At 35.8% G+C, this 18,960-nt stretch overlaps 2 protein-coding genes across 7 annotated transcripts; both read right to left on the bottom strand.

Annotated features, from left to right (window-relative positions):
• Positions 1-8,862, bottom strand: LOC110606733 (xylulose kinase 2). The gene is made up of 11 exons (XM_021745691.2): positions 8,620-8,862; positions 7,729-8,383; positions 7,540-7,628; positions 2,932-2,996; positions 2,053-2,108; positions 1,544-1,664; positions 1,394-1,468; positions 1,256-1,309; positions 757-851; positions 507-681; positions 1-395 (listed from the first exon to the last, which is right to left on the bottom strand). The coding sequence occupies exons 1-11, from the start codon at positions 8,676-8,678 to the stop codon at positions 163-165; spliced, it is 1,677 nt and encodes a 558-aa protein (XP_021601383.2). The 5' UTR covers positions 8,679-8,862; the 3' UTR covers positions 1-162.
• Positions 8,863-9,738: 876 nt separating this feature from the next.
• LOC110606340 (protein FAM135A) lies at positions 9,739-18,517 on the bottom strand. Of its 6 annotated transcripts, none has more exons than XM_021745096.2 (16): positions 18,349-18,517; positions 17,478-17,777; positions 17,306-17,391; positions 15,964-16,118; positions 14,953-15,017; positions 14,410-14,592; positions 14,263-14,317; positions 13,247-13,495; positions 13,015-13,148; positions 12,175-12,328; positions 11,995-12,054; positions 11,652-11,909; positions 11,306-11,564; positions 11,021-11,226; positions 10,679-10,729; positions 9,739-10,434 (listed from the first exon to the last, which is right to left on the bottom strand). In XM_021745096.2, the coding sequence occupies exons 2-16, from the start codon at positions 17,546-17,548 to the stop codon at positions 10,144-10,146; spliced, it is 2,277 nt and encodes a 758-aa protein (XP_021600788.1). In that variant the 5' UTR covers positions 17,549-17,777; positions 18,349-18,517; the 3' UTR covers positions 9,739-10,143. The 6 variants fall into 6 exon arrangements, with proteins under 6 accessions (XP_021600788.1, XP_021600789.1, XP_021600790.1 ...); XM_021745097.2 differs by having other exon boundaries at positions 17,478-17,774; XM_021745098.2 differs by lacking the exon at positions 18,349-18,517 and having other exon boundaries at positions 10,679-10,726; positions 17,478-18,332.
• Between the last annotated feature and the right edge of the window lie 443 nt (positions 18,518-18,960).

Genomic DNA, 18,960 nt, shown 5'->3' with positions numbered 1-18,960 from the left:
TTTGAAAGAATAAAAATCCTTTTTATTGATATGTAATGTAATTGTAAAGAAGCATTTCGACCAAAAGGAATTATAATTTGTTTCTTTTTGGGGTTCACAATTGTTGAGCATTTCCAAAGACCACGATCGAGGCATCACAGTGTGGCTGTGGCAGCTCCTACTTCAGCAGCGTCCCAGCTTTTGGACAAGCTGATTTTCTATTTCTATTCTCTTCTTCATCAATAAGGCATATTTAGAAGTCAGTTCTTGACTCCAAGCACTAATTGAAAGCTTGCAGTTGAGAGCTGACATCTCCAGCTTGTCCTTGTATAAGGATGCAATTGGCACAAAGCTACCCTTTTTACTGCACATCCAACCATGAGCAGCTCTCAGAGCAGCTCCTAATGACGCAGAATCTGCCAAGCAAGTAAAGGGCTTCTTCATCAGATGATAATAAGATTGGTAGAGGAGCTTCCGGGAGGGGAAAGAAACTCATTCGAACAATAGAACAGCAAAAAACTGCATACCAGGTCTTTGAACAGTGTAGACATCACAGCCAAATATTGATGCCACCAAATTCAAGATGCTAAGGTTTGCTGATGCTCCACCGGTGGCTATTATTCGTTTTGGAGGGATGGGCATGCCAAATCTTTCGGCATGAGCTCGCATTGAGAGGAACTGGCCTTCAATCACTGCTCGGACCTGAAAATGGATTTTTTTTTTATTTGTATAATGTTTGCATATGTAAAATTTTGCTAGTACACTATTAGTACCAACCTCGGAAGCAGGATCAAATTCCTGCATCTCTTGTACATTCACTCCCTCTAGACTGTCACCAGTAAAATTGTGGAGTTTGTAGCGATGGAAGCCAACTGGTTGCAGAAATAATCGTTAGTTGATTTCAGGGTCTTTTTAGATAATAAATGGACAAAAATACAAAATAATATAAAAAGGATACACAACAATGGTTATAGCAAATTACTATAGGAAATATAAACATATGAAAGGTGTGAAAAATAGTATCTTTATACACCGAGATTGAACAGGTTACATATAATTTCTCTGCTGGCCCATGGTTTTGTATGAAACAGAAACACTTAGTGGTGAAATTTGGTTCCATACGTATAGGTTGCGGTGGATAAATAGAGGCAAGGAAGCCCCGCAGAAAGAAGTTGAAATTCAGAAAGTCAACACAATGCAAATGCCTGGCTCAATATTTGCTGTGGACAAAAAAAATTGTTAATTATAATGGGGTAAAAAAAATGCAAGATCTGACCTGGAAGAGGAGGAAGAATTTCATGGTCCTTATAGTAGAAACCAAGCTTGCCATCTGTTGCAGAATCTAGAATGAGTTGACAGCAAACACAAACAAATCATATAAAAAAAGATTAAAGAACAAATCATGTACACAAACCGTTAAGAGGTGGAGTTTGCTCCACAAGCTTGTTGAAGACTACCCAAGATTTCTCAGCACATCGATTACGAATATCTAGTTCAAAATTGTTGTTAGATTAAGGACCAATAAAATGACATAGCTAGAATGTATACTGAGTTGGATTTGTACCTTCACGAGTCAGAGACCCATTTTTGTAGCATAACATTACCATGTAACCTTCTGTATCCACAGGATTAGGGAAAACATGCCCTTCTAATCTAGGTTGGGGATCAATAGCAATCCCAAAAACCTATGACAAGTATGAGAAGGTTACGAGTCTAAAAAGTATGAAAGAACCTAATATTACGACTAACTTTTATCTCGTAAGGAAGGAATCAATATTGAGGTTTTTCTCAATCTAATACATAAGATTAAAATATAAGCATGAGTGGCCCAAGAAGATTATAAATGTTAGATCAAAGGTGAATCATTCACAATATAGCTCATAAAAGCAGTTAGAGAAGCAAAGCTAATTGGTGAAGGCAGTGAAGCCCTATAAATCCATGGAGTTATAGCAAAGAAGAGGGCAGTGGGAAGTAACACACAGAGACAATGAAATCCAAAAAGTTAAATACATTAGCAAGCAAGCTAAGCTAGCCATGTCTAAAACAGAGGAAGCATTTTATATGCCAACTCACAGTATCACTTGTGCCCAGGCTAATTGCCAGATCCCCAGGAACGCTAACTGTTAAACCTGCAGTTTCAAGTTTTTGGTTAAGAAATGATCAAGAAGAGAAACATACTGAAACCATGGCATATAGCAAGTAATAAGACTTAATATCAAGTAATATTTTTATTTTGAATTGAAAATATGTCATTAATGTAGCAAGCTTTTATAATCTTCTAAGTACAGCTATTCATTGTTTAAATTGAAAAGCAATGGTTACTGTATCTTTTACTGATTTTTGAATTTTAAAAATAGAACTTTTTAAAGCTACCATTACAGTAAAAGGTGCTACATAAAGACCCTGTTACAATAGCAGTTAGGAAACTGTCATTAATGATGTGCTTTATTCCCAAATCTAAATGCCTTTTCAGCTTTCTTTTTTCTTTATTTTAATTTCAGAATTTTCTTTGAAACAGAAGAATATTTCACAATATGATGAACTGATTTTTATTTTAAGCTTTTAATTTTTGGAAGTAGTCTTTACTTGTGAGATCTCAATGTGAAAGGCAAAAGAATAATTGCAAGTAATTCAGTTTTTCTTTGAAAAAGATTCAAAATTCATTTTGAGCATTACTGTGATAGCACTTTAATCAAATTCTTGCAAATTTCTCACTAGATCATGTCTGAGACGACCAGATAACTAAGGCAAACTCAATTGTGGTAACTCTTGAAAAATGAGGGGAAAGAGAAGCATCTCCTGCATATGCTTTAAACAAGTTCCAGTAAAGCACTTTATCACCCTGAAACTATGAATATGCTGAATTCTATATCTACAGGAAAAATGGGAAGCCACAGACAATTGTTACAGGTAAAATGGAAAGCATCACATAATTCTTATTAGATTACTAACCTGCTAAACTGTTGGGATTGTCCCCAGACCACTGAACAACCAAACAATCCTTATTAAATTTATACCTGCAAGATAAAAATGAAATTCTTGAGGTGCTAAACTCAATCCACTAAACAGCCAGACTTAATGAGCATACATAGACAGAAAGCAGGACAAACAAACTTTCTTAGCGCACAGCCCAACAGTTCATCAACTGATTGAAGAAATAGCCACAAGCATGTTCATGGAGTCATTACAGCAGACAACTTCACAAGCATTCTGATAGAGTAAGGAATGGAAAATGGGAAATTGTTTACTGATGGATCAGAGCTAACAAGCAGGAACAGAGAATTCTTAGGACAATTCTCCCAAGAGAAATAATCCGCCTAATTCATAAGAACAGAAAAATTCACGATGTCATTTTCCCATTACATATCCTTCTATATATACTACTATATACCTTCCCTCATGAAACATCACACTTGTCCTTTACTCTGGCAAAACGGTTTTTCCCACCTGTCCCTTGCCTGATTTCCTTGATCTCTGGAATATACCCTCCACGCAGGTTTTGTTTTTCCATTATTTTCTTGTGTGGTCTCCTTAACCCCTTTTGGCTGATTTTGCTTATCATTACCCACCTCATTAGAAGAAGACTTGTCTCCACGACTAAATTCTAAAAATCATCCCTATAAATCACTCTCATCCATCCAAGTAGCCTCATCCACCAAATAACCCTGCCATTTAATGAGTACTTGGGGTACCGAGGTGCTGTTTTGGTTTATGGAATGACGGTTGAGAATAGTTTCAAGCTGTATTGGAATAGGCTCATCAACAACTAATTCTGGAGGTAAAGATGTGACCACAGCATGATCACCAGTAACCCTCTTAAGTTGTGAGACATGAAAAATGGAATGAACCTTTGCCTCTGGTGGTAAAATAAGCTCATAAGCAACTGCTCCAATCTCAGCAGTGATAAGAAAAAGCCAATAAAACCTTACTGCCAGCTTTGGATGGATCCGAGATTTAACTGATAACTGAGGGTAAGGGCAAAGTTTAAGGAAAACCTTATCACCTAGGTCGAACTGAACATCTTAGCGTTTCTTGTTTGCTTGGTTGGCCATGGCAGCCTGCGCCTTATTCAGATTTTACTTCAGTTGCCTGATTATTTCATCCCTGTCCAGCAGAGCATGAGACACTTCTTCCACCCTTGTTTCACCTAGCATGTACTGTAAAATGGTGGGAGGTGGCTTCCCATACACAACCTGTTCTTCCACCCTTGTTTCACCTAGCATGTACTGTAAAATGGAGGGAGGTGGCTTCCCATACACAACCTGCAAATGAGTGAGTTTAATTGCTCCTTGAAAGGTTGTATTATACCAAAATTCAGCCCAATGTAGCCAATGAACCCATGACTTAGGCTACTCCGAGGCAAAACAACGAAGATATTGCTCTAGACTTCGGTTTAGCACTTTGTTTGACCATCCGTCTATGGATGGTATGCTGAACTCATCCTCAGCGTCGTCCCCATGATTCAAACCAATTCTTGCTGGGAATTGCTTATAAAGATAGGATTCCAATCACTAACCATGGAATGAGAAATGCCATGAAGCCGCATAATTTCTTTGACAAATAGTTCAGCAACTGATTTGACAGTGAAAGTATGTCGCAGAGCGAGGAAAAGGCCATATTTCGAAAGTCAATCAATCAATACCAAGATGCAGTCAACTCCGTGTGATTTGGGCAAACCAGTGATGAAGCCTAAGGAGATATCCTCCCAGATTCCCTTAGGAATGAGCAGGAGTGGACAGCAACTTGTAATTCATCCAAATCAATCCAGCGTGGGTGAGAGAGAGCATTTAACTCAATGTCACCTTGATGCGAAAGTGAATCAGCAGCCCTAATGGTGTGTTCAAGTTTATATTCAATCACGAATTTGTAGTGCAACAATTTATAAATCCAACATTGCTGAACCGGAGTAACAATTTGTAGCTCAAGAAGATGGCGAAGGTTGCGTTGGTCAGTTCTTACAACAAACTTCTGTTCCAAGAGGTATGGTTGCCAATGCTCAATGGCAAAAGCAAGTGCCATTAGTTCGCAGTCATATGCTAAAGTAGACATAGTTTGGGCAGAGAGAGCCGTACTAAAATAGGCTATTGGTTGTCCTTGTTGCATTAGTACTGCACCCACCCCATATCCTGACGCATCACACTTGACTTCAAACTGCTTAGTAAAATTTGGCATAATTAAGACGGGTGCAGATATGATAGCTTGCTTCAGATGATCAAAAGCCATTTGGGCAGATTGATTCTATTGAAACTGCAATTGAGATTCCTTGATAGTACGAGTGGTAAGCGGAGCGGCAATCTTACCATAATTCTGAATGAACCGATGATAATAGCCAATCAATCCCAATAATGCTCTCACAGCTTTAACTGGGATAGGCCACCAAACCACTGCGGATATTATATTAGGGTCCATGGTTGGAGATGATGTGTCCCAAATACTCTAGAGAACACCTAGCAAATGAGCATTTTTTTTATTGACAGTAAGTGCTGAGATTGTAAGGTCTGTAAAATAGTAGCTAAATGTTGGATGCGTTGATCCTAGTTACTGCTATACACCAAGATGTCGTCAAAGAAGACTAAGACAAAACGCCATAGGAAGGGACGAAAAACCTCATTCATCGTAGCCCGGAAGGTAGCTAGGGTATGGTCAATCCGAAAGGCATGACCAGAAACTCATAATGCCCAGAATGTGTTTTGAATGCTATTTTTGGAATGTCCTCAGGCCGGATTCGAATTTGGTGGTAACCAAATCAAAGGTCCAATTTGGAAAAGAAAATTGCTCCATGAAGCTCATCCAATAGCTCTTGAATTATAGGAATAGAATAATGATCAAGAATAGTAGCCTGATTAAGGCTCTAGTAATCGACACAGAAATGCCAACTTCTATCCTTCTTGCAGACAAGGAGAACTGGGCTAGAAAAAGGACTAGAGTTGGGTTGGATAATCCCGACAACAAGCATTTCTGAGACCAACTGCTCAATTTCATCTTTCTAATAGTACCCATAACGGTAAGGCTTGACTGATATTACAGATGTACTTGGCTGCAAGGGAATGACATGGTCATATAGCCTCACTGGTGGTAAGCCAACTTTGCTTGAGAACACAGTCAAATATTGGCTAAGCAAACTGTCTAGTTGATGCTGATCCAGAGAGAGAGATAAGTTGAAAGAATCAGGTAGAATATCAACCGATGAACAATCCCATAATAAGAATCTTGAGTCGATATCATCCATTTTTTGAATAGATTGGAAGGAAGCCAGAGTGCAAACCAGGGCTGGCTAGAGAGAGTAATTTTGCCACCCATGTGAGAGAAATGCATTGTCTGTTTTCTTCAATTCATTTTGACATCACCTAAAGTTTCTAACCAAGAGATGCTCAGAATGATATCCACCCCGCCTAAAGGGAACACATAACAATAAGGAGAGATGGTTAAAGACCCCAAATTTATGGTGAGGCTGAGACACATGCCGAAGAACTGTAAGTATCGACCATCACCTAGACGGACAGAGAAAGGTTTGGTGTGATACACCAGTAGGGAAAGCCTATGAACCAGTGACTCAGAGACAAAACAGTGGCTAGCATCACTATCGACCATTACAATCAACTCAGTATCAAGTACACGACCTAATAACTTCATGGTACAAGGGTGGGAAATGCCTCCCACCGAAAAGAGCAACAAATCCATATGAGTGATCCGAGTATGCGTCATCAAGAGAAAAAATTCTCTTAGGTCTCCACCATATCTCGAGCCACATCGGGGGAATCTTCATCATCCTCGCCCTCGGATTTGTTGGGGCATTGGTGGAGAGGAGAGTAGGGTTGTTTACAATAAAAACATAGCCTACAAGCTCGGAGATCTTGGTATTTTTTATTGGAAAGATGACGAACCATGTGATATTTAGAGGAAGTAGAAGGGGTGGAGGGCTTAGTCGAGGAAGAGATGGAGGATAAGGATGTTGTGGTGGGTGATTGTGGAACTTTATCGGGAGATTTCGGAGGGTAAGCTGAAAGTCTGGTGAGAGAAGGGTAGCGCTTTGGTCTGTGGTCTTTCCATTATTCACCTGTGTGGTCCCCTCAACCCTTGGCCTGATTTTGCTTATCACATTCACAACTCATTAACAAAGCTCAGGAACAAGTACCCAGCATGGTGGGAATAACTAAATTATGATAGAAAAGTTACTCAAAGAGGCCAAAGTTGCATACTTGCATTTTCATGTTAAATATTTTGCGCTTTTTTTTTTGGCATAAGATATAATTCATTGCTAAAAGCCATCAAGAGGTAAGGAGAAAACAAAGTTCATCTGATACAAGAGATTAACTCTGAACGATCTATATCTGATGAAACTTTTACAAAGGAGATGTGCAGCCTAATTGTGAACAACTCAAGACAGACTAATGAGTTAGTAAGAATATCTTGAATACCAAGGGGAGCTGAGGCTTGAACTATTTTGCTCTTATTAATGTATAATTATTTGATTTCACTATCTATTACCCTTTTTCCCAAGAGCTTAAGTTGCATCATGCAGGAAACACAATGTGGAAACAATACATGTATGCTACTAACCTCTCTACAAAATAGGAAGCAATATGACCTGCAACATCATAGGCAGGGGCTAATTTTCCAAGTTTTTCCTTCAACCCTGGTGCTGTGGCCTGCAATTGACAAAATCTGGAATATATGAACAACAACCTAATATGCAAAGTTAAGTTTAGCAAACGTAAATCATAAATCCAAAACATACAGCAGACAAACCTCTAAAGCTATTTCAGACCAGACTTTCTGCTTTATATCCATCAAATTCATCCCAGAACCATCAGTGTGATCAATGCAAGCATATGCTCCAATAAAAAGGGATGCCATAAAAGAGCTAACAAGAGAAACCCTCTCTGTAGCATTATAAGCTTCAGGCTGTGACTGAAAGATCTTCCTGATCTGTGGTCCAGTGAATCTTTCATAAGCTCGTGAGCCAGTAAGTCTGGAGAGCTCCAATGCTCCACCAACAGCTTTCTCTATCTCCCTACATTGCGTAGTGGTGCTACTATCCATCCATATAGGCGATTCCTTGATCGAAAATGCATTGCTTAATTGATCCACCAATGGCTTACTGGAGTCTAACGATGATAATATTGCAGAACTTCCTTTCTTCCAATAAACACTACCGTGTTGCTGTCCGCTACCAGAAACAGCAGCAATTTTCCCAAAATCAATACCGGATTTCAAGAGCCTCTGTAGAATGAGATCAAGAGCTTCCACCCACATCAAGGTGGGTGAAACAATTCTGCCATTATCAGAGGGATCTCTATAGACTCCATCTTTGGTCTTATAATGGGGCAAATCGGAGTCAAAATGAACTAGGTCTGATTTGACAATATTGAGATTGGAGTCCAGAACAGTTGCCTTCAAGGACCTTGAAGCAATCAAAATTTCACGCTTTTTCAGAAATGTCAAAGCAAGCATTTCTCACGAAACATCGAAATACAGCATGTAAGCAAAATAATTCGATTAAATTAACTGGTCAATCATTAAAGCTTAAGAATTCCGAGCAAAATACAGGAACCCATGAAGCAACAATGATCAAGCAAAGAATTTATCTATCTGGGTTGCTTTCATTTAGAGCATAGACTGACAGGAGGAGAAACTTACTGAGTAGAGCTGTCGAATCCAAGAAATAGGGAGTCATGAGGAAGAGTTAAATTCTCCATTGGTAAATCGCCGAGCTCAAGACGAAATCAACTGAAGAAGTGAGAGTAACTCGGCGGTGTGTTAATGTGGAGAAGCAAAATGATTAACGTATAATTATGGATAATCACAAGAGATTTGGTTGGATAAGATCCTAATAAGTGATGAGTAAGGGAGCTTAATCCTCAACGGCGTCTTCTGTAATATATGGTAAATTGTAAATCGTTTCTATTGATATAATTCATTGAATTAAATTTTTAATAATCCATCTAATAAAATTATTAATAAATAGAATAATTTAACTTTGTAAACATTAATCCACAAGAATATCCTATTTCTAAAAAAAAAAAATCCAGAATTATACGTAATCCGCAACCTTTGTGAAGGCCGTGATCCTCGTGATTCCATTGCATCGACAATGTTTAGAAAAAAAATTAATGTTTAATAATATTTAACATCCTGACTCTAAGAGTATATATAATTTCAAAACAAATCACATATTTCTTCTTTATTTTCTCTTCAAATTTAAAAAGGGAAATCTAATAAAAAGATAAATGTTATTTTCTTTCCTCCTTGTTTTTCTCACATTTTTCTTTTAAACCTCTCTTATTGTTCTGATATTATTTTCCTCCCCTCCTACTTAATCAAATTCCGATTTCTTTCATTGCAAATTTTGATTCATTTTAAATTAAATATATGAAAAATGTGTTCCTTGTAATTAAAATAAAAAGCCTTAGAAAGAGAATGTAACAAAATATATTCTCGATATTTTGATTATTTGGAAGGATATTTATTAGTCCAGTAAGATACCGTTGATATTAGTATAATAGATCATATTTATATATAAAGAATTGTCTATAAATGGACCAAATATTTGAAAAATATTTATTAATCCGATCCAGATCTTTTTCTCCCCTTTTCTGCAAATAGGAGATAATAATATTAGTTAATTAATTAACTAATTAAGCCATGTAAATATTCTTTGACCTGTCCCTCTCTGAAATTTAAGAAATAAATTCATGCAAAATTTATGCAGACCGAACCCAATTTCATCAGCCTGTTTACAAATGCAATTCTTCGATGTGTAATCTAACCAACCAAGTAAATATGTATAAAACTATGCCGAACCTCTGAAACAACCAGTTCCAGTTTCCCAGAAACGTCTCACGGCCTGGAATCTAAACCCCGATAAACGCTTGGAAATATACAATATATTCGAAGTCTGATTCAGAATGGCTAGTGGCAGAAATAGAATCCACATAAGATGCCAATAATTAGCTTCAACAATAATTCATTTCTCAGTAGCAGGGGCCAACAGAACCCATGCATACGACCACCTGACGGAAATGAATGTGAATGTGAATGTGAATGTGAATGTGGTCAACAAATCCCAACATTTCTGAACTTCATTGCCAAGAAATTAAGGCAAACCTGGCAAAATAGGTTTAGCCAAGTTGAGATGGGAGAGATTGCAGTTTATTGTGCTCATCAACGAAAGAATTCTTGGAAAGACCACATGATGAACCTTGCAAAAATATCAGACTCCAAGAACTCAATATGAGCAGTACGTCCAATGAATGCGTTCAAATTCCTGCCATATGTGGAGGTATCGAAGTTGACATCACAGCGCATGAACACCCGTTGCTGTGATGTTGGGGCTCGTATCTGATCCAAACAATTATTTAGCATCTCCAGGAATATTCTGCCTTTTTTCGAGTAATCCAAGGAAGCAGCTCGGCATAATTCGATTCTGGCAGAATGATATGGCACATAACCGTCCTGAGAGAAATATAATTACCTAATAAGCACATGATTATCTAAAACAACTTCGCTTCCTCCAGTTTGTTTTTTCACTGTCCTACAGATGGCATACATCTAATGAAACCTGCAAATTGCTCCAACTAAAACTACCCATTTAGAATTAGTGGTTAGAAAAGGGAATAGAAATGAGTAATCATATGCAAGTATTTCAAAAAATAAGGTTTCAATTGCAAATATGGGAAATAGGATGCTCGAGAAATACCTGGGGTGAAGAAATCAGTATTATATTCCTGAAATTCTCTAGTGTCTTCTGCTGAAAAATCAAAAGACAGATTTTAAAATTTCAGTAGAAAAGTAGACAGACAGCATTTGCCTTTCCTTTCCAGACAAATTTTGTCTGTCGCATGGAATCATCATTATATTTATTTTCTCAAAATGCAACTAAGACAGATAAATCAGGCCATGGTTTCTTGATTCAGGTTAAGGATAAGTAAACACCTTGTTTCCCATCCTTTCTCTCTCCAGTTCAAGAAAAAAACTAATGAAAAAGATGACTGAAACCCATCCTAGTCAATATTGATACATAAATATATAATTTCAGTACCTCACAGAGTTTGTAGAAGAAAGTATTTTGGAGATCTGAATCATCCGTGAAGGTGAGCTGATGAATGCAGTGGGTTCCCTTGAACTTCTTCATAAACCACATTCCAGAGTTAAATAAAGAGTTTGAACTGTAAAGATATCCCAACTGTGGACCAGATACAGAAACATATGTGTAGAGGTGTCTTCGGAATGGTTCCATAATGCTCTCTGTGACAACATAAATACGTAACTGGTGTCAAATTAAACAAATAGAAACACGTGACATCCTAATGTGATGAATATACACCTGCTAATGCTGATCTTATAATGACATTTCCAATAGAATGCCCAACAAAGCTAAGTTTAATATCCCTTGGACCACCAGATCTTGAATATTTGCCCAATTTCCTTTGAAGAAAAGAGATCACTTCCTCTGCCAGCCTTAGTCCCATTTCTCTGAAGTCTCCTGATGTTTTATCTTCATTTGCCTCTGACATAAGAATTTCCGTCTTGGGCTCTATCAAAAGCCATTGATTACGTATGAGTCGTAAATCCAGATGATGTCCCTAAATTATTGGAGTTGCAATAAACACAATTAATCTACTGATATAAACTTAAATTATAGTACAACAGAAAGTTTAAAAAAGACTAGCCTGAAAGCCATGCACAAAGACACCGATCTTCAAATCACGAGCTTTTCTTCGTGAAGTACTACTACTAGGAAGCTTCTTTAAAGACTCTGTGCGAGGTGCAGCAAGTAAGCCAAGTGAATCTATCAAGTCACAATTTCTAAAGTAAGAATTTTCACTCAAAGTTCGCCGAGGGGAATTTATGACACGCTCCACAAATATAATAGGAATTCGCTGAGGATCTCCAAATATATGCATGTCTTGAATTGACCGAGTATTAATCTGCAAGGAACAAAACCTGCTCTGTAGAATAGAGTACAAGGAAGATAAGGATGACAAATCAGTCAATGTGGGAGTAATAATTCACCCTCATTTGGGCAATACTTTGTCGATGAAGCTCAGCACGTGTAGCAGCAATCTGGACAGGCTGTAGATAAAATGGAAAATTGAAGATCAAGACAAGTAGAATTATTCTAGAATTGAAAATTTAAACCAAAACCATAATTCTACATAAAAGAAACCAAGCTTGAAGAACATAAGCGTTTACTTCATCAATATGGTGGGAAGAATCGCTATTTCCACTGCTTATATAATGATGAGGCATGTCAACCTTAGAGTACACCATCCATATTGACCACTCAGCTCTGCGATCCTTAGCCCATACATTATGGAGAAATTCCAGTATCTCTGTGTTGGTTGCCCTGGAATGAAGTAACAAGACCAGCTGAGTGCAGATTAATAAGAATGTCAACAACAATTGAACTCATTTATTAGCTGCAGCCAAGCATATGAGTACCAGTTAAGGACTTGATATGCCACATACAATAATGCACCAGAGAATGTAAGCTTTTGTTTGGGAGGATGTTTTAAGTGATGGGAGGTTTTTTAAGGTCTAAAAACCTTAAACTTGTGTTTGAGAGAGCATTCAATTTTTAAAATAAGGTTTATTGTGGCGCTAAAAACCTCTAAAAACCTCCATTTCCAACCTACTAAATGGGTGGATTAGAAGGTTCTTTCTTTAAAATCTTCAAATATCTTGAAAAACTTTTTCATATAAAGATTTAAAAATCATAAAATCCCTTACTTTATAAATACTTATTTTACTTTTCCTTTATCCAAAGAGACTGAGGTGTTAAACATGACCAAGGAGGTTGAAACCAAAGGTACTCTGGTTATTTCATTCATTGTGTTTACTCAATAGAATTTGCAATAGTAATTTAAAGTCTATATGCTGATTTGTTTTGATGGTTTTGTTCAGTTATGTTTTGGTTTTAGCCTGCTGTTATGCTGTTTGTGGCTTTGATTTTGGGTCAGATCTAATGCCTGAAACTATGAAACTATTACATAATTGGCTGATTGTGCTGAACTAGAGCAGAAGCAAGCAAACCTGTGAAACTGCAAAAAAGTATTCCACAAGTATGATAATTGAGCACCCAGCAACTGAAAAATGTTCGCCACAGCTTCCCTTGGTAAAAAGTAGGGAAGCCTATCACTTTGGAGATCTAAAGTTCCATTTTCTTTCTGGTTTAAAAAAAGAAAAATGAATAATAAAGAAAATAAAATACCACATGGACTTATTTACATAATGTAGACATGTGCTATGCAAATGAAGCAAGGACCTCAAGACCATGTTGAAGATTGCCTTGCCCCGCAACTGTTTCACCATTTGCAGTGCCCAGCTCTGCCTTCAGGATAGAATCAATCATATTCATCTCATTCATTTTGGACATGAAATCAGTTAAGTCAATGACTCGGTCAACAGCTTTGCTAAGTCTTTGCAGCTCTTCAAGTAAAGTGTCACGCGCAACTAACAATGATTTAACAAGCATGATCTGGTTCATGCCTACAAGATTCACGGGATCCGATGCCTGATCAAATACAAAAATATTATTCAACGCAAGGAGAACAAGTTTAAGGAACTCTTGTTTCAATAAATACAAACAATCCCCTCCATATATGAGACCACTAGAAAAATTTTTAGTCAATTATCCTCCACAAGATATGGACTTCACAAAGATATATCATCCTTTTGGTGTTCAATGGCATATAATTTCTCAAATCCAACAATTGTCTACAAGATATGGACATCATAAGGAAATATGTTTGCCAGACATATCATCCTTCTGGTCAAAAGATGCTTTCTCTTGGCACTTATATTATGGGCCTTCAGAAAAAGCAATACCAAGGGGACCTAAATGTCATAATTGTCAACAGCAAATAAGGGTCATGCAGGTATTCCATTGCTGAGCATCCAATTTTACATGAAGCAGTTCATAAGCATTCCCTATTACATTTAAAAAGAAAATGGGAAAAAAAACTGAAGTCCCTAAGAGAACAAACTAAGAAATTATTAACATGAAATTTATTGGAAGCTTGAAATGGAAGTTACTGTAATCAAAACATCTCTTCTGCAGTGATATATCAGTACAACAGAAAATAGGACAAATATGCATGCATGCACAGAAAGAAACGAAGAATGCACAGGCATATGGGAATGTAAATTCAAGGTATTAGCTGCAAGCATGTATTATTATCAGTTTACAGATTCACCAGAAACAAAATGCAATCAATGCAAAAGGCAAGAGAAAATATAAAAGTGTGGAAACAACCACATGTAAAAATTATCTAAGCATACTTGATTTGACCTATCAACACTTTCACCAGCAACATCTTCAGGGTGGCAGGGAACTCTGCAATAATCCAAAAGAGCAAGTTATTTTAACAAACCACAGTTGACCTGATCACAAGCAGTTTATTTATTTAGATAGTAGATCTGACAAACCTGGATGCCTGCGCATGAGAAGCTTTTAATAGACAGACATGGACACTTGCTTCAACTAACACAGCATGAAACATATCAAAATGGATTGGGCAATATGAATGCAATCCAAAAAGAGCTTTAGGAGGAATTCGAAATTCATGAACTGCAACAGAGGAAGCATCCAGATATGCTAGCAACTCAATTCTGCATGGAGTATAATAGAATCAGTAGTAATGTCCAAGTATGGGCATTGTTTGGTAGGCTCTTTTTTTGCTTTCTTTTTATTTATACTATTCTGAAGCAAAAAATAAAAGAAATAAAAGACAAACTTTGGTTAGATAAGAAAAAGTGATATTTTATGAAAAGAAAAGGTTCAAGTACACTTTCCTATTATTGCATTTACTTTCTCATAAACCAAAATTTTTTTTTGGAAAATACATTTTAGAAATCTAAATGCTGAACCAAACAGACTTTCTTTTTTCCCAAGATCAAGTATGCTGGGAAGTGAAGAAATAAATAATAAATCAGACAATTACCAAATTAATAAGCATGCTCACAACTTACATATTCTCTGTTATGGGAGCCTGCATAAGCTCAAATTTCAAAATAACGGCCGATGTGGATGGAACCTGTAAATTGCAAGCTACATCAGTACAAAGTTTTTACGTGAAAAATTAGAGATAAGAAAGAAGATCAGTACAAGAATTCAAGAAATTGTAGAAGTTGGCAAATACTGGCCCTTAATAATTCTAACATTCCCCTAGAGCAAATACTCCAAATAATTGCACACAAATTACCAAATCATCACCCCTTGACCACCTCCGCTCCTTCCAAAATCATTAATTTAGTAAGTAGTATCTTATTCCAATTTACAAAAAGGAATAACATTGTAAGACTATGAGAATCATCATCGTAATGACGCATTAGACAAGCATCAATCCCACCCACATGCCTAAGCAAGAGTAGGCAAGAAGCCACAAGCAATTAACCACCAAAGACATAAAAGTATTCTTATTCAAAAGTCGAGTTAAGGAAGGGCGGATGTTAATTGAAAGAATAAAGGGGACCAATATTTTCCAAAATTGTTAGAGAAAACATTTTTCCGGATCTATGTTCTACCACCTCTGAAATCCTAAGAATGCAGTACTTAGCATCATTTGATATTAACATGAAAGCAACAATGAAAATTATATGTAAATCACCAAAGAATTTAGAAAGTAGAAGTTATGTACATAAAAAATAAATTTGGACAGAAAAAAGCACCCCCTTTCATTTCATAGGATGCTGATAGTTAATATATTATGAACCCAGTTACAAGAAAACTGTCCACCAGGACACCTTGCATTGAAATTTTTTAGTATTTTAAATTCTGGTATGACTATGAACTGCTTCCTAATTTGTGTGTCTGTAGGCAAAGTTTTGGTCTCACATGAGCTAATTTGTTCATGAACCTCTCGTCACACTTATTTATTGCATTAATCTCCTATTACTGGAAACATGAAATAACAAAATTGCTTGTTATATGACATGTGCAAAGAATGACATGGGTGCGCACAGAGAGGGATAGAGGATTACCTTATATTTACTGAGAGATAGATTGAACAAGACCATGACAGATAAACAAATATCTTGCCTTGCATATTTAATCCGAAAAGGCTGTGTAAAGAAACTATTGTCTGTATCATCGATTCTCCATGCCCCATTAATGTTGCCGGAACTCAGATCATTAGCTGAAGCCCAAATTCAGTATTTTCTTCAATTTTATATCTTCCCATAAACATCAAGCATAATAATAATAATAATAATAACAATAATAAAAAGATCTATCACTCAAGTGAAGCAAGGTGTTTTTAGAACATGAACAGTATCGAAAGAGCAGTACGAAAGTAAAATTAAGACGACAAATTAAGCCTAAGAATAGGCATCGCGAACAGCTCTTCCTCCAAGTTCCCAAGGTCAGTTCAGAGGACAAGAATCTAGATCATAACTGTACTGAATGTTTAGTCTTCAAGGGACACCTCCAAGCAAAAACAGTAAAAATCTCATTGGATTGGAGTTGGGAGGAATCTATGGGATGGGAGGGCCTCTCCCATCAGATAGTCCAAGGATCAACATGCCTTCTAATGAACCACTCAATTAACTGTCAGCTCACACTCTTGTGAAAAAGAAAAAAAAATATATTTAACTATAACAAATATTGCCTTAAGAACCATGCCACTAATCATGATTATTCTATGAGAATGCTGACAGTTTGGAACTACATCCTAGGGATGAGGAGGGCCTAAATCTTCAATCATGCTCTGAAACTAAAATAGAAAACAGGAAAATTTGTTTATCTAGCTAACAGAAACAACCTGATAAACATCTTTATCATTCAGCTAGTCCAGCAACACCATGATAAAATTCATTACAGAAAGATAAAAAAAGAAGAAGAAAGAATGAAAGATCCACATTCTCAACTCAAAGCAATACTAACAAAAATCTTACATTGGTAGAAGAAAATCTAACAAAGGCTGGATACTTAAATACAAAATGACAAGTTTACAACAGCACCCATAGATATCTGCCTGCAGGGTTACACACTTTTCAGATTATTCAACACATTGGAGTGCAAGTAGCAATATTCATACCATAGGTCAAGATTCATAATTAATTTACATGACACTTAGTTGCAACTTATTTGCAAAAAAGCACAAAGAAAGCAATAAGATGCAATTAAGTGTCATATAAATAAATTAATTTGACCTTGAAAAGCACAAAAAAGAGGGTTGTTATTATTATTATTAGTGAAAAAGTTTTACTAAAAGGAACACATATATATAGAAGTAGAAAGATAGTAGCATTATGACTTCAATAAAATTACCTTATATTCATTCTCCAAAAATAATAACTAAACAGAAGTAAAGAAATAAATCACCTTCATATTGAACAACCCTAGAAGGAGTTGCCAAAGAAGTATAATCATCATTTTCCCATCTCATGCTGACCTTAATTTGATAGAACCTTTAAAAAAAAATCACGATGAGAACTATATATATTGAAAGTGGAGAAAAAAAAAAAAAAAAAAAAGAAGAAACTTATTCACTTACCCTTGCTGAAAAAGGTCAAGGTTGTGAAACCTATGGATGTAAATGGCAATTTGTTGCACTGTGTCCCACATGACAATCAACTTAACTACAGGAAACTATGACCTCTTCAAATATTGAACCTCATTCTTCAAGCCCATAGTTCTACATCATACAAATTCCATGAGGCTCTTTTTATTAAAAATCACTCAATAACCACATGAAAAACCATCTCTCGGTGGTTATTGTTCTTTGGAGAAGCTCCTCTCTTCTACCCTTGTACTCCCACGATTCTTCCTCTTTAGCAAATATGATATTTGACTGCTGCATATGAATTTCAAAAAAAATTTGTGATAATGAAGCAAACGAATTTTACATAGATGAAAAAAAATGTCAAACACTAAAATAAACATAAACAGTAATCATAAAGTTCGTTATGTGTATGCTACACATCCTTAACATTATTCAGAATATTAAAAGCCAACAACTATACAAAAGCCCAAATGATCATTCAACCATAATAACAACACAAAGCTTGTCAATTGAATAATCAACTTTCAGCAGCATCATTCAACTCCTAAAATATTTTGCCTATCCCTCCGTTCATGATCAATTATTCCAATGAATACATTGGCAAACTAATTGATAGACACACTTTGATCCCATCAATGACAAGTGTATTTGTTGTACAAATGGGGCCCTTTTTATATTGGCAAATGGATCCAATGTAATGCAAGACATTCAATTAAATTCTTCGAATTTTGGGAAATCTACGAACCCTTGCATCAATTTCCAGAAACTATCAATTTCCATCATTATATATGCGCAAAGTAATAATTTCGCCCGAATTAACCAAAAGGAAAATAAACATGAAACAATAGAGGACCAAAAGAACCTTGTTTAGATCTAAAAAATCTCAGTGAATAAAGGAATCGAAGGATTTTGCTAGGGTTTGCAATTTTTCTTTTCGCCTGATGTTTAGGCAAAAAGACGAACTTTTTGCTTTGATTTGTGAATTAAAGGTTGGAGGAAAAAATATTTGTAGATTTAGTGGGTTTGGTAATAGGTGATAGCCGAAAAGTGTGCTTGGTAGGTCTCAGGCATTTGTTGTTTTTGATTTTTTATAATTTTAATATAATATTTAATAAATTTTATTATTAATATTTAAATAAAAATTAAATATTAATATTGTGATTAAATGTATAAAACATAATTTAATTATATTATATATATGTTTCGTAATAAAATTTTTTATTATTTTAATAGATTAATACATTAATTCAGCAATTAAATAACATTAGTAATTTTATATATATTTAATATTATTTTATAACTCTATAAAATACTAACACCAATTATAAATAGTTATTATGTTTTATAAAAATATTTTTAATATATAAAAATAATGAGTTTTTATAATTTATAAAAAATAAATAAATTAATTAATTTAATCATAAAATAAATTAATTAAATCTATTATTTTTAATAAATTATAAACAAATGATCG

The sequence above is a fragment of the Manihot esculenta genome, chromosome 18 (genome assembly GCF_001659605.2).
Source record: "Manihot esculenta cultivar AM560-2 chromosome 18, M.esculenta_v8, whole genome shotgun sequence".
Classification (NCBI taxonomy): Eukaryota; Viridiplantae; Streptophyta; class Magnoliopsida; order Malpighiales; family Euphorbiaceae; genus Manihot; species Manihot esculenta.
Note: the sequence above shows the minus strand (reverse complement) of the source record. Positions and strands in the feature narration are given on the sequence as shown.